Below are 27,873 nucleotides of genomic sequence, written 5' to 3' on the forward strand. Positions count from 1 at the left end.
TTAGCACTTGGCCCGCTCAGGGGAAGACAGGAGAAGCCTGCGCTGATGTCTTTTTTTCCTTCCTGCCCTCAGAGCTGGAGGAAGCTCACCAGAAGTGCCCACCCTGGTGGTACAAATTTGCCCACACTTTCCTGGTCTGGAACTGCTGTCCTCTGTGGGTGAAGCTGAAGGAATTTGTCAAGATGGTGGTGATGGATCCCTTTGTGGACTTGGGCATCACTATCTGCATTGTGCTTAACACAGTCTTCATGGCCATGGAGCATTACCCCATGACAGAGGAGTTCGAGAATGTGCTGACCGTGGGAAACCTGGTAAGTAGCTACGGACGTCGCGTCCTTCCCTATTTTGAGCAACAGCAGCCACACCATCCACCTTGGTGGGCACCTCCCCTCTGCTGCCATCATGTTACCAGAAAGCTGGATAAGGATTTTTTTACAAGGGCATGTAGAGATAGGAGGAGGGGTGATTGATTGCTTCAAATGGAAGAGGGGAGATTGAGGTGAGCTGTGGGGAAGAACTTGTTTGGTGTGAGGGTGGTGAGAGCCTGGCCCAGGTTGGCCAGAGAAGCTGTGGTTGCCCCATCCCTGGAGGGGTTCAAGGAGGGGTTGCTTGGAGCAACCTGGTGTGGTGGGAGGTGTCCCTGCCCAGGGCAGGGGGTGGCACTGGGGGGGCTTTGAGTTCCCTTCCAACCCAAACCGTTTTGTGATGCTATACTTGCCTGGAAACACCTCCCAGCTGCTGTGAAAGTCCTCAGGCTGGGGGTAGAGGGGGGTGTTGTCCCAGCATCCCTGAGGTGGGTCGGGCTCCAGGACAGCTCAGATCAAGGGAATTGATATGTTGGTGGGATGTATCACCCCCTGTTCCACCTTCTGCTGCAGCTTCTGTCTCAGCTGGTGCATCTTGTCTTTGACAATGTGGTCATGACCTTGCAAAGCTCTCCTGAACCATCTTCCACAGGGTCAGGTTTTGTGATGCTATACTTGCCTGGAAACACCTCCCAGCTGCTGTGAAAGTCCTCAGGCTGGGGGTAGAGGGGGGTGTTGTCCCAGCATCCCTGAGGTGGGTCGGGCTCCAGGACAGCTCAGATCAAGGGAAGTGATATGTTGGTGGGATGTATCACCCCCTGCTCCACCTTCTGCTGCAGCTTCTGTCTCATCTGGTGCATCTTGTCTTTGACAATGTGGCCATGACCTTGCAGAGCTCTCCTGAACCATCTTCCACAGGGTCAGGCACGAGCTGCTGCCGGCCCTGGACACCCCACAGTGTCCCCAGTGATGCTGGGTGGCCACAGGGCAGAGCAGGGGCCATTCAGACGCTGGGACCAAACAGGTCCCCGTGCAGCAGGAGGCAGCAGTGAAAAATAATAATAATCAGGACTTTTCCCAGTGAAATCACTGCAAATCCAGGCTGTTCCGATTTCGTGGGCATATCGAGCAACCAGCTGTGGCTGGTCCTGCTTGGAGCTCTGGGTAAAGGGCTTCCAGCTGGGTGCAACCTGCTGGTGGGACAGGTCCAGGAGGCTCTTGGGTGGTTTTGGGAAATGCAGCTGAAGGGTGGGAAGAGCTCACTGTCTCCTTTCCTGCTGCCTTTGCCCTGCTCCAACGCCTGCCGGAGCCTCTCTGTGCCCGGAGCACGGAGTGACACATGCCGGTGCCCGAGCCCCGGGCGGGCAGGATGACGCTGGGCACATAGCTGCTTTGTCTCTGGTTTCATTCAGGAAATACAAGGGGATTAATTGGCTGTTGCTCGAAGCATGGTCAGGCTGCAAAGACGGCTCCAAGCTGTTCCTTTCAGGCCAGCAGCAGCTTCTGGCTGCCTGTACGCCCCGGTGCCGGTGGGGATGGGGGTGATTTGCTGGGGAAGGGCCAGGAAGGGATGGGAGCAGGAGAAGAAGCTCCCACTGAGCTACGGTCTCCCCCAGCATCACCTGCCTGTGCCCGAGATGAAGGCATCAGTGCCTGCTGCAGGCAGAAGGATGGTCAGGCTGTAAGTGAAGAGAGCAGGGAAGCAGAAAAGGGACATTTGTGAGATTAAATGCAAAGGGGGATGTTGAGGAGCATCCCCTGGGATCACAGGATCAAAGAATCACAGAAGGTTTTGGGGTTGGAAGGGACCTCTGGAGACCATCCAGTCCAACCCCCTGCCAGAGCAGGGTCACCCAGAGCAGGTCCCACAGGAACGTGTCCAGGTGGGTTTGAATGTCTCCAGAGAAGGAGACTCCACCACCTCTCTGGGCAGCCTCTGCCAGGGCTCTGCCACCCTCACAGCAAAGAAGCTCCTCCTCATGTTGAGATGGAACTTCCTATGTTCAAGTTTGTGCCCGTTCCCTCTTGTCCTGTCCCTGGGCACCACTGAAAAAAGACCAGCCCCATCCTCCTGACACGCACCCTTGAAGTATTTATAGGTGTTGATCAGATCCCCCCTCAGCCTTTGTTTCTCCAACCTAAAAAGACCCAAGTCCCTCAGCTTTCCCTCATCAGAGAGATGTTCTGGTCCCCTCATCATCTTCATAGCCCTGATGCTGGTGCAGCAGCCTTTCTGCACAGTTGGAGGCAGGGACCTGCGCATCCCGACTCGATCCGCATCCAGGGTGGAATTTGCCACTGGGCCCCCCCTGCACACGCCGTGTCGGGAAATTACATCAAGGATGCTAATTGCCACATTGCTGATCCCACTCCGGAGTAATGTGATAATGACCCCGCCGTTGTGGTCCCAGGAAAAGCATAATGTGTAAAAGCCGGATCAGCTTTCGCAGGGCTCGGGGAGGGGCAGGGGCATCCCAGTAGCAGCCCAGTTCCCGGTGCTGGGAATCCCTGTGATTCAGCAGTCATTTGAAAGGGGTCCCTTTGCCAAAGAGGCTTTTATTTTTAATTTCCGCCGGCCGACACGCACCTTTGCCAAGTCTCTCTGGTAGCAATTGGTCTGGAGAAGCAGCTCCCACTGAGCCACGGTCTCCCCCAGCATCACCTGCCTGCGCCCGAGATGAAGGCATCAGTGTGTGCTGCCCATCTTGCTGCAGGCACTGAAGAGAGCAGGGAAGGAGAAAAGGGACGTTTGTGGGATTAAACGCAAAGAGGGATGTTGAGGAGCATCCCCTGGGATCACAGAATCACAGAAGGTTTGGGGTTGGAAGGGAGCTCTGGAGATGATCCAGTCCAACTGGACAGTATGCCCAGTCTGGCTCCACAACCCACACTGGGGAGCTCCTTCTCAACCAGGGCTGGACCCACTGGGATGAAACACTTTGGAAGTACCCCAAAACAGGAGAGGTGCTGCCTGCCCCATACCAAGCACTGGCTTTCAAGCAAGCTGATGGGTTGCTGTTTCCCACAGGTCTTTACAGGGATCTTCACAGCGGAGATGGTCCTGAAGCTCATTGCCTTGGACCCCTACGAGTATTTCCAGCAGGGCTGGAATATCTTTGACAGCTTCATCGTCACTCTCAGCCTGGTGGAGTTGGGCCTGGCCAACGTGCAAGGGCTCTCCGTGCTCCGCTCCTTCCGCTTGGTACGTGCCGTGGGGATGAGCTGGGCTGGGGGGTTTTGGATGCATTTGCCACCAGGGTGGAGAATGGCTCGTTCAGCCTCCTTTATGGTCATCACCAACTTGTTCCCTGTTAAAGACAACACTGACAGTCGAGCTAAATATTTAGGAAAGTCGGAATCTGTGCTCTTTGCAAAACAGTTGGGTGTTTAATCTCTCCTGCCTTAATAAAACTGCCACACGAAGGTCTAATCCCAGCTTCGCTGCCTTGCTGACACCTTGTGGCAATGAAAGCCCCAGGCAAACCAATGCCTTGTTTCCTTGCTCCTTGCAGATGAGGGTTTTCAAGCTCGCCAAGTCCTGGCCCACCCTCAACATGCTCATCAAGATCATCGGTAACTCGGTGGGTGCCCTGGGGAACCTCACGCTGGTGCTGGCCATCATCGTCTTCATCTTTGCTGTGGTGGGGATGCAGCTCTTTGGGAAGAGCTACGTAGAATGCGTGTGCAAGATCTCCCTCGACTGCACGCTGCCCCGCTGGCACATGAACGACTTCTTCCACTCCTTCCTCATCGTCTTCCGCATCCTCTGCGGGGAGTGGATCGAGACCATGTGGGACTGCATGGAGGTGGCCGGCCAGACCATGTGCCTCATTGTCTTCATGATGGTCATGGTCATCGGGAACCTCGTGGTGAGTCTTGGAGCTGGGGTGGACCCTCAGTGAAGGGTGGGGAGTGAGGATGGAGGGTGTTATGGGGTGGGGACACCTCTGTCCCTCACTCTCTGGCCAATGCTGTCCATCTCAGCTCATCTACCGGGCTATGCCTGTAGGCATGGTCTTGTTGGAGCTGTATAGAAGCACAGGCCAAGGCCTCCTGGAGACCCAGTGGGGATGTGCTGTGTGCTCAGCTCTGTGTGAAGCAGGGTAAGAAGCAATTTCTGAAGGACTTTCAGCAGAAACCAGATCAGGAAGGAACAGAGGGGGAAACTGAGGCAGGGAAAATTTAACAACGGTCTTGTGGCAGATACAGGAGCAACTCTGGGGCAAAAGAGAACTCATCTTTGAGCTGTCCTTTCTTCACGTGGCTTTTCAGGCTTTCCTTCCCCATCTCCTACTCTCCTGTGATGAGGGATGGAGACAGCATTATATCCAGCTGGCCCCAGGGCTGGCCTTTTGCTCCTGGGTGCTTTTGGGAGCAGACCCCCAACATCCCCAATCCTCCCCACGGTCCAGGTGGCATCCCAGGGATGCACGACCCCTCTGCAGCCCACGGCTCCTTCCCCCAGGTCCTGGTGACCCCCTGGTCACCATCACCCTCCCTCCCTGCCCCTTGCCCTCCCCGCTAACCCGAGCTGCTCGCTGCCCGCGCTGCAGGTCTGCAAGTTCCAGGCGAGCGTGAAATCCTTTCTAAACTTGGTAACCCTCTCGCTGGAGGCTTTGAAGCTTGTTTTCCAGGCTGCGTGGGCCCTTCTTAAGGAGGGAGGCAGGGGAGGGAAGCGCGGCGGCTTGCCGAATCGCTCCTATTACTTGCCGGGGGTTGTGTAAGCCCTTTGGAATTTGCTTTGAAAAACTATCTGCCCGGGGAGTTGCTGACGCCTCTCGGGTGGCTGCTCCAGCCCCGGGCTGGCACAGCCCTCCAGTGGGGTGAAAGAAGCCCCCAGGGGGAAACCCAGACCCCTCCATGGCTTGGGTCAGGGGTAGGACAGCTTGGAGTGTCCTTCTTTGAGGGTAGAAAGCCAGGAGTTGGGTGCTGCTTGGTTTCCCTGGCTCACACCAGGTTTTTGGGGCTTGGAACTTTCCCCACCCCCACCCCCCATAGCAGCATGGAGAGCTGGGCTGGCTGCAGAGACCTGGGGTCTCCTGGGGTCTGTGCTGGGTGACAACTGATGGTGGGGAGCAGCTCCGTGTCACCCCCCTGCCCCAGGGCTGTCCATCACCCAGCAGTCAGTAATGGCTTGGAATGCTATCTGACAAGGGGGAACCACCTTCATTTCAGCTGAACCAGGCTGAAAATCACCCATAAGTGGCAGGAGCATCTCCAGGACAGTCTGAAGAGGGACTCAGAGACTGGGAATCTCCCTGGAGATCCTCCCCAAAAGGAGTTCTGCAGACTTTTCCTCTTGCAGAGCCAGTTTTTGGAGCTGGACAGCCCATCCAGGAGACTTTCCTGGGGATGATATGAGGGCATCAGGATTTTGAGCTGGTGGGGTCAGAGGCAGTCCTCCCGGAGGTGCAACCCTCCTTGAGATTGCAATGGGGATGAGCTGGGCCGGGGGGTTTTGGATGCCACCAGGGTGGAGAATGGCTCGCTCAGTCTCCTTTATGGTCATCACCAACTTGTTCCCTGTTAAAGACAACACTGACAGTCGAGCTAAATATTTAGGAAAGTCGGAATCTGTGCTCTTTGCAAAACAGTTGGGTGTTTAATCTCTCCTGCCTTAATAAAACTGCCACACGAAGGTCTAATCCCAGCTTCGCTGCCTTGCTGACACCTTGTGGCAATGAAAGCCCCAGGCAAACCAATGCCTTGTTTCCTTGCTCCTTGCAGATGAGGGTTTTCAAGCTCGCCAAGTCCTGGCCCACCCTCAACATGCTCATCAAGATCATCGGTAACTCGGTGGGTGCCCTGGGGAACCTCACGCTGGTGCTGGCCATCATCGTCTTCATCTTTGCTGTGGTGGGGATGCAGCTCTTTGGGAAGAGCTACGTAGAATGCGTGTGCAAGATCTCCCTCGACTGCACGCTGCCCCGCTGGCACATGAACGACTTCTTCCACTCCTTCCTCATCGTCTTCCGCATCCTCTGTGGGGAGTGGATCGAGACCATGTGGGACTGCATGGAGGTGGCCGGCCAGACCATGTGCCTCATTGTCTTCATGATGGTCATGGTCATCGGGAACCTCGTGGTGAGTCTTGGAGCTGGGGTGGACCCTCAGTGAAGGGTGGGGAGTGAGGATGGAGGGTGTTATGGGGTGGGGACACCTCTGTCCCTCACTCTCTGGCCAATGCTGTCCATCTCAGCTCATCTACCGGGCTATGCCTGTAGGCATGGTCTTGTTGGACCTGTATAGAAGCACAGGCCAAGGCCCTCCTGGAGCCCTAGTGGGGATGTGCTGTGTGCTCAGCTCTGTGTGAAGCAGGGTAAGAAGCAATTTCTGAAGGACTTTCAGCAGAAACCAGATCAGGAAGGAACAGAGGGGGAAACTGAGGCAGGGAAAATTTAACAACGGTCTTGTGGCAGATACAGGAGCAACTCTGGGGCAAAAGAGAACTCATCTTCGAGCTGTCCTTTCTTCGTGTGGCTTTTCAGGCTTTCCTTCCCCATCTCCTACTCTTCTGCGATGAGGGATGGAGACAGCATTATATCCAGCTGGCCCCAGGGCTGGCCCTTTGCTCCTGGGTGCTTTTGGGAGCAGACCCCCAACATCCCCAATCCTCCCCACGGTCCAGGTGGCATCCCAGGGATGCACGACCCCTCTGCAGCCCACGGCTCCTTCCCCCAGGTCCTGGTGACCCCCTGGTCACCATCACCCTCCCTCCCTGCCCCTTGCCCTCCCCGCTAACCCGAGCTGCTCGCTGCCCGCGCTGCAGGTCTGCAAGTTCCAGGCGAGCGTGAAATCCTTTCTAAACTTGGTAACCCTCTCGCTGGAGGCTTTGAAGCTTGTTTTCCAGGCTGCGTGGGCCCTTCTTAAGGAGGGAGGCAGGGGAGGGAAGCGCGGCGGCTTGCCGAATCGCTCCTATTACTTGCCGGGGGTTGTGTAAGCCCTTTGGAATTTGCTTTGAAAAACTATCTGCCCGGGGAGTTGCTGACGCCTCTCGGGTGGCTGCTCCAGCCCCGGGCTGGCACAGCCCTCCAGTGGGGTGAAAGAAGCCCCCAGGGGGAAACCCAGACCCCTCCATGGCTTGGGTCAGGGGTAGGACAGCTTGGAGTGTCCTTCTTTGAGGGTAGAAAGCCAGGAGTTGGGTGCTGCTTGGTTTCCCTGGCTCACACCAGGTTTTTGGGGCTTGGAACTTTCCCCACCCCCACCCCCCATAGCAGCATGGAGAGCTGGGCTGGCTGCAGAGACCTGGGGTCTCCTGGGGTCTGTGCTGGGTGACAACTGATGGTGGGGAGCAGCTCCGTGTCACCCCCCTGCCCCAGGGCTGTCCATCACCCAGCAGTCAGTAATGGCTTGGAATGCTATCTGACAAGGGGGAACCACCTTCATTTCAGCTGAACCAGGCTGAAAATCACCCATAAGTGGCAGGAGCATCTCCAGGACAGTCTGAAGAGGGACTCAGAGACTGGGAATCTCCCTGGAGATCCTCCCCAAAAGGGGTTCTGCAGACTTTTCCTCTTGCAGAGCCAGTTTTTGGAGCTGGACAGCCCATCCAGGAGACTTTCCTGGGGATGATATGAGGGCATCAGGATTTTGAGCTGGTGGGGTCAGAGGCAGTCCTCCCGGAGGTGCAACCCTCCTTGAGATTGCACCCCAGTTTTCTGGGCACACTCTGCAGCTCCTGCTGTGTCCTGCAGCTCCTGCTGTGTCCTGTGCTGCTGCACAGGGTTCCTTTAAAGCTAAGTAGAGAAATATGGTGCATGACCACCTCCAAAGCCATCTCTGCCCTCTTCATCCCCTCTGCCAGGCTCTCCTGGCCGTGTCTCCGGTATTTCCGAGTGCTGAAGCCGTGCAGCCTCCGGAGCATCCCGGCCGCAGGGAGGTGTGTGTTTCTCCCCACTTCCTCTGCCCAGGAATAAGACGGCGGCGGGTTGTCCTTTGCTGTTAATGACACTTTGAGCATTTCCTTTGGGGTTATTAAGGGAAAAGGGAGGAAGTCAGTCGGGTGACAAGGTAACGGACTCCTGTCCAAAAAAGCCGGAGCCAACAGCAACTATTAGCTGTAATTGGTACTTAACGTTAAGTATTAAACTGGTGGGATAGTAGGGATTTATTTAAAGATGCGGTTTAAGTCATATGGCATGAGCCATGTGAAAACAGCAGTGACCTTGAATAGCAGCTAATTCCCGTCTCAGATGCGCTGCTGGCACAAAAAGGCACAAACACCAACAGCTGTGGGCTTGGCCCATCGGCCGCTCCGCACACAGCGTGGCCGGGTGCTCCCAAACCCCCCGGAGAACCCATCCCGCTCCTCTTCTCGTGAGCTGCTCCAGGTTCCTGGCACGTAGTGAGTCCACCCGTGCCAGGCGAGGCCACGGTGGGCTCCAGTCACGTTTTGGGCATGGTGAAACAAGAGCCACCTGGGGGAAGCAGAAGAGAGTCCGTGTTTGGAGCTACATAGAGCACTTTCATCCACAGCCTGGGGTGCATCCCTCCAGCAGCGTGGCCAGCAGGGCCAGGGAGGCAAGAGACACCTGGGGGAAGCAGAAGAGAGCCCCTGTTTGGAGCTAGATAGAGCACTTTCATCCACATCCTGGGCTGCATCCCTCCAGCAGCGTGGCCAGCAGGTCCAGGGAGGTGATTCTGATCCTCTGCTCTGCTCTGGAAAGACCCCACCTGGAGCACTGTGTCCAGCTCTGGAGTCCTCAGCACAGGAAGGACATGGAGCTGTTGGAGCGGGGCCAGAGGAGGCCACAGAGATGCTGGGAGGGCTGGAGCCCCTCTGCTGGGAGGGGGGGCTGAAAGAGTTGGGGGGGTTCAGCCTGGAGAAGAGAAGGGTCCAGGGAGACCTTGGAGCCCCTTCCAGTCACTCAAGGGGCTCCAGGCTCCAGGAAAGCTGGGGAGGGACTGTTGATGAGGGAGGGGAGCCCTAGGAGGAGGGGGAAGGGTTTGACCCTGAAAGAGGGGAGATGGAGCTGAGATGTGGGGAAGAACTTGTTTGGTGGGGGCCAGAGAAGCTGTGGCTGCCCCATCCCTGGAGGGGTTCAAGGGCAGGTTGGAGGGGGCTTGGAGCAACCTGGTGTGGTGGGAGGTGTCCCTGCCCAGGGCAGGGGGTGGCACTGGATGAGCTCTAAGGTCCAACCCAAACCATTCTGTGATGCTATGAGCTGACCTGTGCTGTAACAATATACCACTTTCCATGGAACAAAGCAGTCTCTGGTAGAAAGGGATGAGGTTATGGCTGTGACTGAGGATCCTACATGGCTCCGGGGTGTTGGAGACCTTCAGAACCTCTCTGCACAGTTGAGGCCAGAAAAGATGAGAGGATGAGTTGCAGCTGGGAGGACAATAAGCAGGAGGTTTCTCCCTGGGAAGAGAAGGAATGGAGCTGAGTTGCATCCCTGTGGGTGGTGGGTAGAAGCACCATAGGCTTGAGAAGTCCCACATAGGGACCAGCCAGGCCAAGAGCTCCAGGAGACATGTTGATGGACCCACACGGGAGGTGGCTTGAGAGGGGCTGTAGTGATGACTGACATTGCTTGCAAATGTATCAGCAGGACCCAAGCAGCTGGAGGTGACACTGAGGGGATCACAGCCCAGGGAGGAGTGAGGAGGACCATGTCTGTGTCCTTCAGGAGATAGTGTTGACATCTCTGCAGTCCCCAGAGCTAGGCAACGGGAGGAGGGAGTCCTATGACATGCTCAATGAAGGTGTCTTCTCCATCGCCATGACTGGTCCATGCCTACAGGGATGATGTTCATGCCACACATCAGCGCTGCTATTTGTTTTTGTCCTCTGCAGGTCCTGAACCTGTTCTTAGCTTTGCTGCTGAGCTCCTTCAGCGCCGATAGCCTGGCGGCGTCCGACGACGATGGAGAGATGAACAATTTGCAGATTGCTATTGGCAGGATCACCAGGGGGATCGACTTTGCAAAGGCATCTCTGCTGACGCTGCTCCACAGGCTGTGGAAGGGGAAGAAGGTGGCCCCGGAGGAAGAGCAAGAGCACAGCAAGAGGGACAACTCTGTGTTAAACCACATGGACACTGGCCAGGAGATCAAGTTGGAGTACTTGGACGGAGTCGCTGGCAAAGAGCATTTTTTCATGGATGAACTGGACCACATGAATTTCATTAACAACCCCAACCTGACGGTGCAAGTCCCCATCGCCTCGGAGGAGTCTGACCTCTATGAGGAGACGAGCACCCAGTCTGAAGCTGAGGACATCAAGGTAAGAAAGGAGGGTGGAAGGGTTTCAACCCAAAAACTGGGACTGACCCAAGAAAGATGCTGGGTTTGGTTACTTCTAGCTTTTCCACAATGCACGGTGGGCCAGACTTGGTGTTTTTCAACCTGGCATTTCCCAGTGTAAGCTGGAGATGGGGGTGGGGACAGGGTCCAAGCAGGGGTTTGCCCTTGTTTGGGTCAGTCTATGGGGTTCTTGCTAGTGCCAAGGGGGCACCACAGGGTTGGTGCGAGGGTCAAAGCGCTCAGTTGGGGGTTAAAGATGTTCCAGAGGAAATTGATGCCAGGAAATCTGCTGATGGCACTAACATTGGATCCACTGCTAATGCCTCAGAAAGAATCATCGGGGGCGGGGGGGGCGGGCTATGAGGAGCTTAGCACAAGTGAACATGAAGTAGTCCATTTTGGATCCAAAGCTGACGAGACAGCTGACGTTGGCACTGCAGTGTCGAGGCCCGGGGAGGACTGTCAGGGCTCGTGGGACACCCATCACCTTGGTGCTCCAGGGAAGAGCGAGAGAAGAAACTCAGGAAGACCTGAGCGGGCACAGAAGGGAAGGTGATGGTCTGGGGGGAAATTACTGATCACAACGTGGTCACCTTGAGGTGCAGGGCAGCGGGGATGCTGTGGTGGAGAGGAGCAACTGCAGCAACCTGGAACAGCTCTGACCCTGGGATTTATCATCACTATTGATGGCAAATGTGGTTTTTTATCCCGAGGTGCTGGGGAGATGCAGGGCAGCGGGGATGCTGTGGTGGAGAGGAGCAACTGCAGCAACCTGGAAAGGGGGTTTGTATGAATAACAGAACAGCTCTGACCCTGGGATTTATCATCACTATTGATGGCAAATGTGGTTTTTTATCGATGGCTCCCTGCTCAGGAGCTGGGGAGCCTTTGGGATGCTCTGTCCCAGCTGGTCCTGCTGGGGATGACGTGCTGGGGCGGAGGGTAGGGGTGCAGTTTGGATGCCATCACAACTGCTGCCAAGTCCCAGGCCGTGATTGCCCAGGGACCCCAGTGCAGGGCTGGAAAATGAACCAGGACCCCCAAAACCCCAAAGCCACCCCCATTCCCTCCCCATCTGCTGGCTCCTTGCAGCTCCGCGCAGTGACAGGGACCCGGCTGCGCTCAGGGCACAGTGCAAGAAGAGGGGACGATCTTAATTATCTATTCATTTTTTGTTTTTAATGGGGAAAATTGTGTGTTTTCAGCAGCTGGGAAGATGGCAGGTGTGATTGTGGCTGTCACCTGTTGGAACCCTGCTGCTTGCTGTGCTCAGCAGGGACAAGCTTGCCTGGAGCACCTTGGTGGAGGGAAGGGGCGAGGGCAGTTGCTGTTGTCGTTCCCCCGAGCGTTGCCAGCAGGAGGGCTGAGAGTTGGCATTTTTCCCAAAATTTTTTCCTACTACAAGTCCAGTCCAGTAGCACTAATCCCGAGTACACCCAGGCCATGCCGTAGCACACGGGGCATGCAGTCGCACTGCACAGAGGTGACCACAGGCAGGGACACCTCCCACCACACCAGGTTGCTCCAAGCCCCCTCCAACCTGGACTTAGGTGCTAATGCCAACCTGGCCACCATGGGGGGACACATCCAGCCTGGTCTGTTGGGGTCCCCATGGACCTCAGTTCCCCACCACCACGATGTGCTTCCTGATGGATGGGGGAAAACCTCAGCACGTGACTATGGGACATGTCCCGACGTGGCTCCAGCAACCATGGGGCTGTGTTTAGCTGACATCTAGTGGCACCTGCTCCAACACCCTCCAGGGAGCTCAGATTTTGAGAGCCATCCCTGGCTGCTCGGCTCAATCAGGGGGCAAACAGCATCTCTCCACCACTACATACCAGTTCACCCCACCATCACAGCTGGGTTTGGTGGCTAAGTGTTGACCAAGGTCCGAAGCGGGGAAGGTGCATTAACAGCCCAGCCCCTGCCCAAACAGGTCATGGGGTGAAATGATAATTAGAGATCAGGCACTAATTGGTGGGGGCTCTGAGCTGCTCCTTGGTGAAGATTGCTGCTCACATGCCCTCAATTAGCTCCAGATGGAGCCAGAGCCCGACACACCACCTCGTGACGGGGACACGGGCCACCGGTGACAGTTGCAAACTGGGGTTTTTTCTCCAGATGGGCAGCTCATAAATGCTCTCCCCCTCCCAGAGCAGCTCCTTTTTGAGGCAAAGTCATTTTTTCTGGGTGGAAGGACAGCAGCAGGGTGAAGGCAGCAGCGTGGCCGCTCTCCTCGAGCACTTGTGTGTCTTACGGTTGATTTATGTTTTGCCTCGTGAAGCAGCGAGGAGGTGACAGGGACGGCAGGGCTGGTGTGCCACGGCTGAGAGAAGAGTTCATACTGTGACTCAGATCTCTTCCTGGGGGCTTTCTGACTCAGACCCCCACGCTGCCAGGCAGGGCGATGTCTCCTGAGATGCTCTGGGCTCTGCACACCCCTGGAGTGTCATCAAGTGCTGTGAATCTGGGGGTCACAGGGTGAGTCTGGGTGTGCAGCACCTGAATGCCAGTGGCTGGGACTGGCAAGGATGGGGAAAGCCCTGGATTTGGGTGGAAACACCCATCCAGGAGGTGCCGTTCCAGCTGTGTGACGGGAATTGCCCTGCAAACCTGCTGGTAGTAAGATGTGTGGGGCTCAGGAGCCCCCACAGATGGGGTTTGGGGACCATGCAGTGGGACCAGCACAGTTATCACTGTCCCTACCTCCAGAGGACCTGCCCTGGGCACCTTTGCTGTGATCTCCAGCCCAGCTGGGCTGGTTCATCCCCACCTCGTGCCTTTGCAACTCTTGTCCTGGAGACAGATGGTTTCCGTGTGTCCTTCCCCGGGGTCACAGCTTGCCTGGCTCCATGCCGAGGCCTCCTAATCCCCCTGTCCCTCCTGTTCCCCCCTCCGAGCCCCAGAGGAGGGTGGCCCCTCTGCTCCTGCAGAGCCATCGGCCAACAGCTTGTGCCACTGCTCCTGCTGTGTCCTGCTCCTCAAGGCAATGCCCTGTGTGTCCCCAGCATGCAGTAGCCAGGCTACAAGGGTCCCCCAAAGAAATATCCTCTCCTACTGACGTGGATGTGACCTCTGAAGCTGCAGGCAATGACAGTCCTTCAAATTACCCCACTGGGCCTTCCCTGGCTTATTGGAGGACACAATAGCTGCTTTATTCACTACCAAAAAGCACTAGAAACCATGGGGAAGGATAATCTCCTCCTCATGCAAAGCCAGCACCATCCTGCATTGGGGATGTCCACCCAAGATCTTCAGGTTCCCAGGTGGGACAGGCAGCTCTGGAGATCTGCTCTTTCCTCAAGTGTTGCAGAAGGTCTTCTCAGAAAGCCAAAAAAAAAAAAAGGTGGAGGAAAAAAATCCCAGTGCCTTGCCAAGTTTTTCTCTCGTTATCAGCCCCTCCGGGCCTCGCTGAGTGGTGTCTGGGAAGCCGGCCAAGCCGAGCTGTGGCGCGGGATGGAGCCGGTGAGAGATATTTGGGATGCAGGTTTTGAACTTGGGTGAACCTCAGCCTAAAAGCCCTTTGGCACAAACCAAGCCAGCAGGAATTGAGAGACGTGCCATGGTGGCCACCCAGCTTTCTGCAGGTCTCCTTCTACCAAAGGGCGTTTGGCAGAGAATTTCTTAGTCAGGTGCATGTGGAGGAGAAGGAGGAGGTGAGAAATTCAGCCTGAGGTGATGGTACAAGTGGACAGGAGATGGACTCACTGTGCTGGGAGGAAGGCTGGGACCAGGGGACCTTTTGCTCCTCTGAACCTGGATGAAAAGCCAGCTTGTGCAAGCTCTTGTACCAAAAATCCTTCATGGTTTGTAGCCCTGGAGAGTTCAACAGCTTCGCTTTGGGCTGCGTTTTCCTAGGAAAGGGACTCAGAGCAACCTTCAAGGGAGGGGGTCCCACCAGCTGGGTCGCACGGTGGGGGCAGGAGGAGCTGGAGGGTGGCTGGAGGCAAAAAATCCCAGTGCCTTGCCAAGTTTTTCTCTCGTTATCAGCCCCTCCGGGCCTCGCTGAGTGGTGTCTGGGAAGCCGGCCAAGCCGAGCTGTGGCGCGGGATGGAGCCGGTGAGAGATATTTGGGATGCAGGTTTTGAACTTGGGTGAACCTCAGCCTAAAAGCCCTTCAGCACAAACCAAGCCAGCAGGAATTGAGAGACGTGCCATGGTGGCCACCCAGCTTTCTGCAGGTCTCCTTCTACCAAAGGGCGTTTGGCAGAGAATTTCTTAGTCAGGTGCATGTGGAGGAGAAGGAGGAGGTGAGAAATTCAGCCTGAGGTGATGGTACAAGTGGACAGGAGATGTACTTGCTGTGCTGGGAGGAAGGCTGGGATCAAGGGACCTTTTACTCCTCTGAACCTGGATGAAAAGCCAAGCTTGTGCAAGCTCTTGTACCAAAAATCCTTCATGGTTTATAGCCCTGGAGAGTTCAACAGCTTCGCTTTGGGCTGCATTTTCCTAGGAAAGGGACTCAGAGCAACCTTCAAGGGAGAGGGTCCCACCAGCTGGGTCGCACGGTGGGGGCAGGAGGAGCTGGAGGGTGGCTGGAGGCACCCGCAGCCCAGGAGCATCCCTTCCACAGGGCATCCCAGCCTGAATCCTCCTCTCCCTTTGCAGATTCCCCTCCCCAATGACAACGCATCATCCGTGTGCAGCACCGTGGATTACAAGCCCCCGGCGCCGGTGGAGGAGGAGGTGGCAGAAGAGGCTGAGGACAGCAACGAGCCTGAGGAGTGCTTCACCGAAGGTGAGGGACCGAGCAGGGCAGGGGAACCTGTGGAGAGGGGGAGGTGGGTATGGAGGGGCTGTTACCAACCAATTCTTGCAACAGAAGACCCCCAGGCTCACTTAGCTCAGCCCAAACTCCAAATTCTCCTGTACCACCAGGGTCCCTGTGGGGCTCCCCTCTTGCACGCACACCCTCAAACCCAGCAGGATCCTGCTCCAACCCTCACCCAGGAGGGTTTGAAAAGACAATAAAAGCACAAATAGTGTCATGTTGGTGGAAACACCCTGGCCAGGAGGTAACTCACAGCTCTTTGTCCCATCCCCAGCCTGCGTGAAGAGGTTTCCCTGCCTCTACGTGGACATCACCAGTGACAGAGGGAAGGTGTGGTGGAACCTCCGGAAAACCTGCTTCCGCATCGTGGAGCACGACTGGTTTGAGACCTTCATCGTCTTCATGATCCTCCTCAGCAGTGGGGCGCTGGTAGGTCCCACCTTTTGCCCTGTCCCATTTGCTCTGCAGCAGCTCCCCAGCTTGGTGGTAGCCCAGGAACATGGGCAGAGCCCAGGAAGCAGCACCGGAGGCTCTGGGCATCGCCTGGTTATTTTCTGTGCAAAATAACACAGCTGTGGGCAGATGTTTGACATAAAACCCCATTTGGCTCAGGTCTGCCCCATGTGCAGCCTTGAAAAGGGATCTAAACCTCCTCCCCTTGCCCTCCAAGAGCCCTGCATTGGTACAGTCACCCCTGTACAGCCCCCCAACATGGGCTGTAGTCCATGGATGCAACCTGCTACAGCCTCCTGTCCTGCTCTCGGTGTCAACCATGAACTATCCACACCATCTATTCAGCTTTATGCGGATGGTTCCTCATTCCTCTGCCTCCATAACTGGCTGTCGGGAGGTGCTTCTCAAACAATTCATGGTTATTATTTTGCTGCTCAGCACTCCCAGCCTCTGACCCTTCCAGAACCCAGGTGTCCATTTAAATCACCCTCATTAAAAAGCTGTGTGCCCTCTTGGAATGTTTGCCCTGGGTATTACTCAGCTGCTAATTAGCACAGAGCTAATGGGGAGACCAACTTCTCTGCAGGTTTGGCGGAGGGGAGAAAGAGAGAAGGAAGGGTGACAGAGGGACTGAACTGGTTTTCAGACATGTTCTCTGTGTCTGCATCACTCTCTGAAGTGCAGTTTGGGGATGTCTGAGGTTGTAGCCAGTGCCGGAATCGAAAGCTGTGCTAAAACAGCTGTGCAACACCTGGCCACCATGCCCCTACCTCTGATTGTTTGTGTCTTACATCCCATAAGCATGTATCAGTAAGCCCTAGTGCTCCTGAAGAGCATTTTCAAAACTACCAAGGCCTCCAGAGGTGCAGGTTGGCATCCTGGCTTCTGGCTTGTGCTCAGACCAGGGGGAATTAGGTGGAGCTGGACATTTGCTGCAGTGAAGCTTTGCTTGGGGGCAAACACCGCTCTACGCAGCCAACAGGAGCTCACAAACAGTTAGACCCCACGTTGATCAGGTGCATGGGTAAATGCCACCTGTAGCAAGGCTCTCAACTCTTCAAGCTGCTCCAAGCCCAAGGAAATGTAGGTGTGGATGTGGCTGCGTTGAGCCAGGCAGCAGGTCTAATGGAAGAATGACTGTCACGTAGCTCCGTGCCTCCTCCAGGCTTTTGAGGACATCTACATCGAACAGCGGAAGGTGATACGCACCATCCTGGAGTACGCCGACAAGGTCTTCTCCTACATCTTTGTCATCGAGATGTTGCTCAAGTGGGTGGCCTACGGCTTCAAGGTGTACTTCACCAACGCCTGGTGCTGGCTGGACTTCCTCATCGTGGATGTAAGTGTGGTCTGATGAGAGCCATGGTTAGCCAAGGGATTTGGGAGCATTAGGGGGTTGTAGCAGGCCATTGGAAATGAACCCATGCTGTATTTTAAAGGAATTAGGGGGTTGGAAATGAACCCATGCTGTATTTTAAAGGACAATGGGTGGCTGTGGAAAGAGGGCTTAGACCATTGCTTAAAATAATGGTCCCCCACAGGAAGGGCCACTTCTTCCCCTGGTCGCAGAAACCCTTTCAAAGCCCTTTCTGTTTTATGCTCAAGCCAAGAACAAGCCCGTGCTGTTCTACCAGCCCCCAGTAAAGATGTGAAGGGATGTAGGGTCTCCCAAAAGCTCCGTGACACAGCAGGTCATTCCACCTGGGCATTATTTCTGCATCCCCTGTCACCTCCACCCTCATACCCAAGAAGCAGGGACATCCTCCAGGTGGCTGGTCACCAGGGACCCAAGGACTCTATGCCGAGCCCTGTGTCCCAAGACAAGATGATGTCCACCAGCCTGAGGGAGTTCTGGGCAGAGAGGGAAGTGCAGGATCTGCAGGGACAGGGTTCAGTTGTGTTTCCAGCTGAGACATTGTTAATCCCTTGGGCTGCTCCTTCCAGGTTTCCCTTGTCAGCCTGACAGCGAACTGGCTGGGATACTCCGAGCTGGGAGCCATCAAGTCCCTGCGGACCCTGAGGGCTCTGAGACCACTGCGTGCCCTGTCCAGATTTGAAGGCATGAGGGTAGGTTCCTCCCCCGTGTGTTGCTGGCTCTGACACGGGCGTGCAATGTGGCACCATTCAGCAGTCACCTACATCAGGGACCCTGGTTGTGTTTCCAGCTGAGACATCGCTAATCCTTTGGGCTGCTCCTTCCAGGTTTCCCTTGTCAGCCTGACAGCGAACTGGCTGGGATACTCCGAGCTGGGAGCCATCAAGTCCCTGCGGACCCTGAGGGCTCTGAGACCACTGCGTGCCCTGTCCAGATTTGAAGGCATGAGGGTAGGTTCCTCCCCCGTGTGTTGCTGGCTCTGACACGGGCGTGCAATGTGGCACCATTCAGCAGTCACCTACATCAGGGACCCATCCCAGTTGGTTTTCAGGGGACTCCAGATCAGTGGGATTGAGATGTTAAAGTACCATTAATCCAGTCTGAGCCCACCTGGTGCTTCTGGGGAGGGTAAGGCTGGGGCACAGGGACGTGAAACTCCACATCATTGCTACCCTGGTTCCAAAGCCAGGTCTTCCAAGGTCTTTTCTCCCCATGCAGGTGGTGGTGAATGCCTTGCTGGGCGCCATCCCTTCCATCATGAACGTCCTGCTGGTCTGCCTCATCTTCTGGCTGATATTCAGCATTATGGGGGTGAACCTCTTTGCGGGGAAGTACTACCGGTGTGTCAACACCACCACGGGGGAGCTCTTTGACATCAGTGTGGTGAACAACAAGAGCGACTGCATGGCCCTCCTCCACACCAACGAGGTCAGATGGGTCAATGTCAAGGTCAACTTCGACAACGTGGGCTTGGGATACCTCTCCTTGCTGCAGGTGGTACGTAATGAAAACAGCTGCCATCCCTCCATGTGATGCATCACTGTAACAGGGCAGTGCCATTAGAATTAGAGAACTAGAGGTCTAGAGAATAAGTCATACGAGGAGAGGCTGAGGGAACAGGGCATGTTTAGTTTGGAGAAGAGGAGGCTGAAGGGAGACCTCATTGCCCTCTACAACTACCTGAAAGGAGGGTGTAGAGAGGTGGGTCTTGGCCTCTTGTCCCAAGGGAATAATGACCAGACCAGAGGAAATGGTCTGAAGTTGAGGCAGGGGAGGTTTAGATGAGATATTGGGAAGAATTACTTTCCACTGAGGGGTGGTCAGGCCCTGGAACAGCCTGCCCAGGGAGGTGGTGGAGTCACCATCCCTGGAGGGATTTAAGAAACGTGTAGATGTGGCACTTCAAGGCATGCTCTAGTGCCTGGGATTGTTGGGTTGGGTTTTTTTTGTGTCTGTGTGTATGGTTGTACTCGATTTCAAGGGTCCCTTCCAACCATGAAGATTCTGTGATTCTGTAATTATAGAATCACAGAATCATAGAATCATTGAGGTTGGAAGGGACCTTTCAGATCATTGAGTTCAACCATCAACCCAACACTGCCCAAACCACCACTCACCCGCCCCGCTTTAAATACCTCCAGGGATGGTGACTCCACCACTGCCCTGGGCAGCCCATTCCAAGGCTCGACAACCTTTTCAGTGAAGAAATTTTTTCCTAATATCCATCCCAAACTTCCCCTGGTGTAACTTGAGGCCATTTCCTCTTATCACATCGCCTGTTCATTGGGAGAAGAGATCGACCCCCCCTGGCTACACCCTCCTTTCAGGGAGTTCGAGAGAGGGAGAAGGTCTCCCCTCAGCCTCCTTTTCTCCAGGCTGAACACCCCCAGCTCCCTCAGCCTCTCCTCACAAGACTTGTGCTCCAGAACCTTCGCCAGCTCCAGTGTGTCCTTCTCTGGACACGCTCCAGCACCTCAATGTCTTTCTTGTCATTAGAGGCCCATAACTGGACTCAGACCTTGAGGTGGAGCCTCACCAGTGCCATGTACTGGGGGACAATCACTGCCCCAGTCAAATTAGCATCAGGGCTGAAGGAAGATGCTGCCCTGATGCCCAGATGGGGACCTTAGTTGCTTCTTAGCTCCAAAGTTGGTATTTAACACAAAAAAAAATCCCAAAGCCCTGCAGAGCCAAGGAGGAAAAGGAGAGGGCAGAAGATGGAAGGGGAAGATAAATGTCACCAGGGAACTGCTGTGGATGAGTGTAGGGAGCACCAAACCTGGGGCTGCCAGAAGTCCTCTGCAGAGCACAGGATGCAGGACCGAGGCGGGGGAGGTCTGTCTTTCCCCCAACCCGTTTAAAAAGTTGGGTCTGCTGTAGTCGTGGGCTGCAGGAGCTTTGCATGGGGAAGATGACGACTGGAAAAAGAGCGCATGTGTCCACAGTGGGCGAACGCAGCCGTTCTTCCACTGAACCCACTGCAGCTGAGCCAGGCAAGAGGAAGAGGAACTGCTCACCGCAGTTTTAATAAAAATATAGGTGTGGGCTCTGTTATTGGGTAGTCTGGGGTTACTCCCAGCAGATCCAGGGGAACTGGCGGTTGCAGAATCGGAGCATAACCCAAATTGATCAACCTACTTTAAATTCAGCTTCCTCTTCAGATTTGTTGTTCCATCAGAATCAGGAAACAAAGATGTTCAGGCTTTTTGTTTAACAAATCAGCAGCAAAAGCCTGTAAAAGATGCAGTGTCCCCCCTTCCCTGACACCCCACCAGGATCGGGATCCAGGAGTTGGAGGGAGGCAGCCAGCCCCAGCACAGCTGAAGAATGCATTTTGGTTTGGAGGAGAAAAGAGTTAATTCCTTCTTTTCCCACCCTGGTTTGCAGCGGTGTTTTGGGAAGCCCCTGGTAACCTCAGCCACAGAAGGGAGCTTTGTGTGTGCACGAGCAAATCTCAGTATTTCTCTATCAGGGCATTTTTCTCATGGTCCTTCTCCTGCCATTGCCACAGAGAAGCTGTAACCTCCTCCGAGCAGGCTGAGCAGGCATGCTCAGAGCTGAACCCCCAAACCAAACCCCAATCACACACCCATCGCCCTCCCCAGCCCCAAATGCCTCCCAGCAAATCTGTTCTTCTCCGCTGTCCCCGCAGGCAACCTTCAAAGGCTGGATGGACATCATGTACGCCGCCGTGGACTCTCGCGAGGTGAGGAGAGAAGCTGGGATGTCTCACAACCAGCACCAAGCATTGGTCATCCCACAGGGCCAGTTCCCCCAGCAGGATGGGAGCAGAGTCTTAGGGCCAAGGAGATGCTCAGCATGGACTGGGGATGGACCCCTCTGTCTTCATAGAATCATAGAGTTGTCCAGGCCAGAAGGGACCTCCAAAGGCCATCTAGTCCGACCTCCCCGCAGTCAGCAGGGACACCCCCAACTAGACCAGGTTGCCCAGGGCCTCGTCGAGCCTCTCCTTGAATATCTCCAGCATCCCCCCTGGCTCTGCCCATGGATGCTGGGGGTGCTGCCTGCATCCCACCCATGGCTTCAGCTAGGACATGGGCTAAAGAGTAGAGAAACCCCCAAAATATCCCCCCTGCTGAGGTGCACAACCTAAAAAAGGCAGCCGGTTTTGTCCCTGAGCCACCCATGTCATTGTCACCTGCACCACATCCACCCTCCCAGCTGCACCCTGGCCCCCTCACCGGGCTCCCACCCCACCTGGGCTACAGCTGGGGCTCAGACCGCTCCTCGGTGTCAGCTTTACGGTCCGAAATCCCCGCTCTGCCTCCACAGCTCCAACCTGGAGGGCTCGTCCCTCACCCTGCTGTGACACGATGCCCTCCATGTGCTCCTCCAGCTGGGACAATTCATCCCATCCTGCATAAAGAGCCTGGCTTGCCTTGAGCAATAATCATAGAATTATAGAATGGTTTGGGTTGGCAGGGACCTTAGAGACTATCCAGTTCCACCCCCTGCCTTGGGCAGGGACACCTCCCACCACACCAGGTTGCTCCAAGCCCCCTCCAACCTGCCCTTCAACCCCTCCAGGGATGGGGCAGCCACAGCTTCTCTGGCCAACCTGGGCCAGGCTCTCACCACCCTCACACCAAAGAACTTCTTCCCCACATCTCAGCTCCATCTCCCCTCTTTCAGTGTCAAACCATCCCCTCTTTGTCCTCTCACTACACGACCTTGTAAAAAGTTCCTCCCCAACTTTCTTGTAGGCTCCCGAAATGTGTTATTTATGTCGGCCCCCTAATAATCAGGTTATTTGAACAGCAGCCAGCATTTAATCATTGGGTTAAATGGGTGATTAAAACCAATCGTATTTTGAAGGGCTTCATGCAGGGGCTGTTTCTGCTGTGATCCATCCCAAAAAGTGTCCCCAGGCCAGCCCAGGTGTGCACACACAGAGCAGCAGGGATTTCCTACCCTTCTCTAACCGAGCGAGCGTGCCCGTGCCCCACCGAGGGGCTCAGCCCCACACACCCACGGGCCTGAACTTATTGTTTTCGTTGCCTTTTTTTAGCACCAGAAACAGCCTGTCTTCTCACCCAGCTGCAGCTGCCGGTGCCCAGCAGAGGAGCTGCTTCCAGCTCCCTCTGAAAAGGGCTCGGGCTCCTGTCTCCCCGAACACCTCGGGCAAAGCTGTTTTGGGAGAAAAACTGCTCTCTTCTGCCAAGAGCCTTCCTTGAAATGAGAGAGGCTGGTTGTGACACCTTGGGATGCCTCCAGTCAATTCTAGAGCAGAATTAAGCGATACTCCTTGATGAGGAGTGTTTTTCGAGGCTGCCAGGCTGTGTCACCCCCCTGTGCTGGTGTGGCATGAATTGAACCACTTTTCCTTTCCCCTCTTGGCTTTATTTCAGTCCTTGGAAAGCTGATTATTGGGAAGAAACTGTAGTTTCCTCATTGATATCACTGCACCTGGGCATCCTTTCTTCTTCCCCAGCCCTCACCATAGGCTGGGGATCAGCACATCTTTGTCACCCAGGTGGTATCACGTGGATGTCCCTTCCTGTAGCTGCTCCCATGGGGACCACTCAACCCACACATCATCTGCCAAAGGTTTCGGAGCAGCCACCCCATGGCTATGTCCGGATACAGTGACAGATTGTCCAGGGGCTTGGGGACATGCTTTTGGGTGACAGTTAGTCTCACGTTTCCCATCTCTCCTGGTCAGATTGAAGAGCAGCCAGTGTACGAGATCAACCTCTACATGTACATCTACTTCGTCATCTTCATCATCTTCGGCGCCTTCTTCACCCTGAACCTCTTCATCGGCGTCATCATCGATAACTTCAACCAGCAGAAGAAAAAGATAAGTATTTTCTGGACACTGGTCCAGGACAGAACTGTGGACTGGCAGGGGCTGGAAGGGACCTTTGGAGATCATCTAGTCCAAAGCAGGACAGAGGGGACCAGCAGGGTTGTGGGGTGAAGAGACGAAGGCTCGGATGGACCCCAGGGTCCCTCTGGAACCTGAAAGATCACCTAGTTCAAAGCAGGATAGAGGGGACCAGCAGGATTGTGGGGTGAAAAGACAAAGGCTTGGATGGACCCCAGGGTCCCTCTGGAACCTGAATTGCTGTTATCCATTAGTGAACAAGGAGAGCTGGGCAAACAGCACCCAGGGATTTGTGTCCTGGCCATAGCATTTACAGAGGATGTCATTTATGGATGCAGAGGGAGGAGGTGAGGGGGGCTGTGGTTTCTCTTGCCTGTGTGCCAGCAGGCACAGCTGTACGCCTGTGCTGTCACTATTATTTTCTTTTCCTACCCCGTGACCCTTTCTCATCATTTTTCCATCCATCGAGGAGAGACTCGACTTCTGCTTTCCAGCGAGCAGCAGGGGACCAATGTCCCTGGGCTGCTGGAGTGGGGAGCAAGTGGAGTTGGGGTAACACAGAGCACGTCGTTGGTGCTGAGCGAGCTCTGAAGCCCCCCGAGATACTTGTTTGGGTCCCAGCAGGATCCAGCCAGCAAGTAGGGGGTGATCCCTGGCAGGATGTGGGGTGCCCCACTCTCTGCAGTGGGCTGGGAGGCAGCATCTCACCTCTTCAGGAGGAAACCACAGCGCTGGGGTGAGCACCCATGGGTGCTGTGAATGAGGGGAAGCAGCAGAGAAAGGGACAAGCAGGGAGGAAGAAGGTTTAACTGAGTCAGTGCAGTGAGTAGAGCCTGGTAGGAGCTTGGCTGGAGAAGCTTGGAGGGAAGGAGCACGGTCAGAGACACTTGGTGGGAAGGAGCCTGGTCAGAGATGCTTGATGGGAAGAGGCGAGACCCCAAGACTAACTGAAGTGATTCCCTTTATACTTTGGAGGCAAAGACATCTTCATGACAGAAGAGCAGAAGAAATACTATAACGCCATGAAGAAGCTGGGCTCCAAGAAGCCGCAGAAGCCCATCCCCAGGCCGTCGGTATGTTGGGTTAATCACCCTGGGGGAGCTCTTCACGCCACCAGCTGTCCCAAAATGAATGAGAAGGGTCTAGGGAAGGGAATTTGCCAGGGCAAGGAGCCAAATCCTGGCTCCCTATCGCTACTCTTCAGACAGGACCTTGCTAAGAGACGGAGCTTCAGAAGAGGTTCACATCAGGCGATGCTCTTTGTGTCTGCTCTTCAGCCCTGGGTCAGGGGCAAGGCCGGGGGCGGATGGTCACTTTTGCAGGGATTAGGGATTTCTCCTGTCTCAGCTCCCAGCTCCTCTCCAGAAGGGAGTTGGAAAGCTCAGCTCGGGGAAAGCTCAGCTTTCAACACTCCTAGAAGGGACGCTGGCCTGGCCAATACATACACAGTTGTGACTTGGGTTTGGTTGTGACAGACCTGCTCAAGTGAGGCCTTTTCCATCTGTTTATTTTTGCCCTGATGTATTAGCTGTGGGTATAATTAGAAAGCAACTGTCCCCTGTGCCCACGCCTCCTGGCCGTGGTGTCACCAGATGGGTTTCATCCTGCAAGGTGCTGGGTATCCTCCTCTCATAGCTTTTGTGGCCATGAGACCCATGTACTGGCCACGACACTGAGGTTTTCTATGCTCTTCTAAATACAGTTCCTTCTTCTCTTTCTGTTGTGTCTTTTGTTTTGTGTGTATGTGTGTCTGTTCCCACCTGACCTCTGGTTCTCCATCATCACCCACATGGCCCTTACGACAGAACAAGTTTCAAGGGATGGTGTTTGACTTTGTTACCAGGCAGGTGTTTGACATAACCATCATGATCCTGATTTGCCTGAACATGGTGACCATGATGGTCGAAACTGATGATCAAAGTGAACTCAAAACATCTGTCCTCTACAAGATAAACCTGGTCTTCATCGTCATCTTCACTGGAGAGTGTGTGCTCAAAATGTTTGCCTTGCGTTACTACTACTTCACTATCGGCTGGAACATCTTTGACTTTGTGGTGGTCATCCTCTCCATCTTAGGTGAGTCCTGCTTGTTCCACCAGTTCCTCAGGGGTCCCTCTGGATAATGAAGAGTGGAAATGGTCTAGCTGATCCACAACCACCAAGCTGTCACTGGCCACCCCCGTACACCCACCCCTTGAGCAGAACCAAGCACAACCAAGAACAGGACCTTGAGACAAGACGGATGTGAGGCCACCCCATGCCACCAGGCTGGACAAGGGGCTGGGGTTGTGTCTCACTCCTCCTTGGTGTTGGGTTCCCCTTGTCTCTGAAACAAAGAAACCAGCATTTAACCTCTGGGTTTATTTTTTAATATGTTCCCTTTGCCACCAGAGGAAAAGAGACCTGTGTGCCAACAGGGGTGGCCTCATCTCCCTCTATCTGCCTAACTCTGGCAGCTAGAGGACCTCCATCTCACCTCCCCGTGTTGGCTGCAGAGCATGGCAAACTCACTTCTCCTTCATCCCTTCACAGGTATCGTCCTCTCAGACATCATAGAGAAGTACTTTGTGTCACCCACCCTCTTCAGGGTCATCAGGCTGGCAAGGATTGGCCGTGTCCTCCGGCTGATCCGAGGGGCCAAAGGCATCCGGACGCTCCTCTTTGCCCTGATGATGTCCCTGCCTGCCCTGTTCAACATCGGCCTCCTGCTTTTCCTCGTCATGTTCATCTACTCCATCTTCGGGATGTCCAACTTTGCCTATGTAAAAAAGGAGGCAGGGATTGATGATATCTTCAACTTTGAAACTTTTGGGAACAGCATCATCTGCCTCTTCCAGATCACCACGTCGGCTGGATGGGATGGCCTCCTCAGCCCCATCCTGAACAGCGGTCCCCCCGACTGTGACCCTGAGCTGGAAAACCCTGGCAGTTCGGTCAAAGGGGACTGTGGCAATCCCTCCATTGGCATCTTCTTCTTCTGCAGCTACATCATCATTTCCTTTCTCATCGTGGTGAACATGTACATTGCCATCATCCTGGAGAACTTCAATGTGGCCACAGAGGAGAGCAGCGAACCCCTCTGTGAAGATGATTTTGAAATGTTTTATGAAACTTGGGAGAAGTTTGACCCGGATGCCACCCAGTTCATCGCGTACAGCACCTTATCTGACTTTGTAGACACCTTACAGGAGCCACTCAAAATTCCCAAGCCAAACAAGATCAAACTAATCACCATGGATCTACCAATGGTTGCTGGGGACAAAATCCACTGTCTGGATATCCTCTTTGCCCTGACTAAGGAAGTGCTGGGAGACTCGGGAGAGATGGATGCCTTGAAGGCCACCATGGAGGAGAAGTTCATGGCTGCAAACCCCTCAAAAGTTTCCTATGAGCCCATCACCACCACTCTGAAAAGGAAACACGAGGAAGTCTGTGCCACAAAGATCCAGAGGGCTTTCAGGAGGTACCTCCTGAGGCGCTCGGTGAAGCAGGCGTCCTACATGTACAGGCACAGTAAGGACGAGGAGGCCCTGCAAGAGGACGCGCCCGAGAAGGAAGGTCTGATCGCCACCAAAATGCACGAGATGTATGGGAACAGTGGGACAGATGTGGAGACAGCCCCTGCCTTTGGTCTTGCACCCGTTCCCAGCTCAGAGACTCAAGATGCTCCTGGAGAAGCAGAAGGATGGGATAAGGAATATGTTGTGAAAGAGTCGCTGGTATAACAGAAAGAGGCTTCCGCCTAAAAAAGACTTCATTTGTATCTCCTTTTCAAGAGCTCTTCCATATACAGATCAATAGATCTTAGATACCGAGCTAATTTCAGATAATTCAAGCAGACACCTTAACTTTTGGAGCAGGATCTCTCACTGATCCTGGTTTTTACAGCTCGCCGCACTTGCAAAGAGTTTAATATTTTTATTATGAGAATTAAATGTGAATTCTATTGTTGGTGAAAGAGAAACATTTTTAGTTTTGAAATGATCTCATCATGGCAACGATGTTTTTCAGACGTTAACAAATGAGTATGGCTGTCCTTTTATTTAAAGTAATTATTTATTAATGTTATTTCACAATTAAGAGATTTTCTTGTATATTATTCTTCCGGAGTGCAGACAAGTAGCCAGTGAAAGATGAGCCAAGTGAAATAATATTAAAAATAATTACAGAAAAGGCAAGGTTTTCTGAACAAAAATCTCCAATGTCTTAAATTAGCACCTTTCTTTTGAACATTTGAATAAGCTTTATGGATTTTTTTTTTTTTTGTTATATACAGAGAAAGTGCAAATATTTGAATAAGCTTTATGGATTATTTTTTTTGTTATATACAGAGAAAGTGCAATTATGTCTTAAAGATTTGTTTGCGTAGCCAAAACAAAGCATCTGCAGATATGTTCTCAGGGTTAACTATCAGGTTTTTAAAGGTCTCTGAATATGCATTGAAATCATAAATCATTCAGGTCTCTACGGTACGAATGTAAATGGTGTTTATATTCATGTTTCTTCTCCGATTTCCCGTTTCATCCAGATTTTGTGGCAGGAAAGCAATGGGCAAAGGTAGGGTTTGGAGAACGTCCTCTGAGAATCCCCAGTCCCTGCAAGAAAACGCTGCAGGGTTTCTTCAAGCCCCGTAGTGAGTGGAAATGTCCTGATGGATGCTCTTGATTAGCATTAATTAACGAGGCGCATCCCCAGGGATCAGAGCAGGTCTTTGAACGGTCGTTGCAATCAGCTGCTTCAACGGGGTCCCTTAAATCCCATCGGCCACCCAGCACTGGGGGCCTTAACGCAATTAATGCCCCACTGGGGTATAAATCCCAAATCCTTGGGCAGAGCATCCTTCTCTTGGCTGGGGCTCCAGAGTTGACCC

General features: G+C 54.2%; 1 protein-coding gene across 1 annotated transcript in view; it reads left to right on the forward strand.

Annotated features, from left to right (window-relative positions):
* SCN4A (sodium channel, voltage gated, type IV alpha subunit) overlaps positions 1-27,288 on the forward strand; it is a 50,661-nt gene extending 23,373 nt beyond the window's left edge. The window contains exons 13-26 of the mRNA XM_014956557.1: positions 73-311; positions 3,334-3,507; positions 3,818-4,174; positions 10,105-10,533; positions 15,165-15,294; positions 15,602-15,756; positions 16,946-17,119; positions 17,725-17,847; positions 18,374-18,652; positions 20,808-20,861; positions 22,839-22,976; positions 23,972-24,076; positions 24,809-25,079; positions 25,536-27,288. Of these exons, the coding sequence (XP_014812043.1) occupies positions 73-311; positions 3,334-3,507; positions 3,818-4,174; positions 10,105-10,533; positions 15,165-15,294; positions 15,602-15,756; positions 16,946-17,119; positions 17,725-17,847; positions 18,374-18,652; positions 20,808-20,861; positions 22,839-22,976; positions 23,972-24,076; positions 24,809-25,079; positions 25,536-26,728 (3,821 nt within the window). The 3' untranslated portion in view covers positions 26,729-27,288. The remainder of the gene's footprint in view (positions 1-72; positions 312-3,333; positions 3,508-3,817; positions 4,175-10,104; positions 10,534-15,164; positions 15,295-15,601; positions 15,757-16,945; positions 17,120-17,724; positions 17,848-18,373; positions 18,653-20,807; positions 20,862-22,838; positions 22,977-23,971; positions 24,077-24,808; positions 25,080-25,535) is intronic.
* The last annotated feature ends 585 nt before the right edge of the window (positions 27,289-27,873 follow it).

The sequence above is a fragment of the Calidris pugnax genome, unplaced genomic scaffold, assembly GCF_001431845.1.
Source record: "Calidris pugnax isolate Ruff unplaced genomic scaffold, ASM143184v1 scaffold167, whole genome shotgun sequence".
Taxonomy (NCBI): domain Eukaryota; kingdom Metazoa; phylum Chordata; class Aves; order Charadriiformes; family Scolopacidae; genus Calidris; species Calidris pugnax.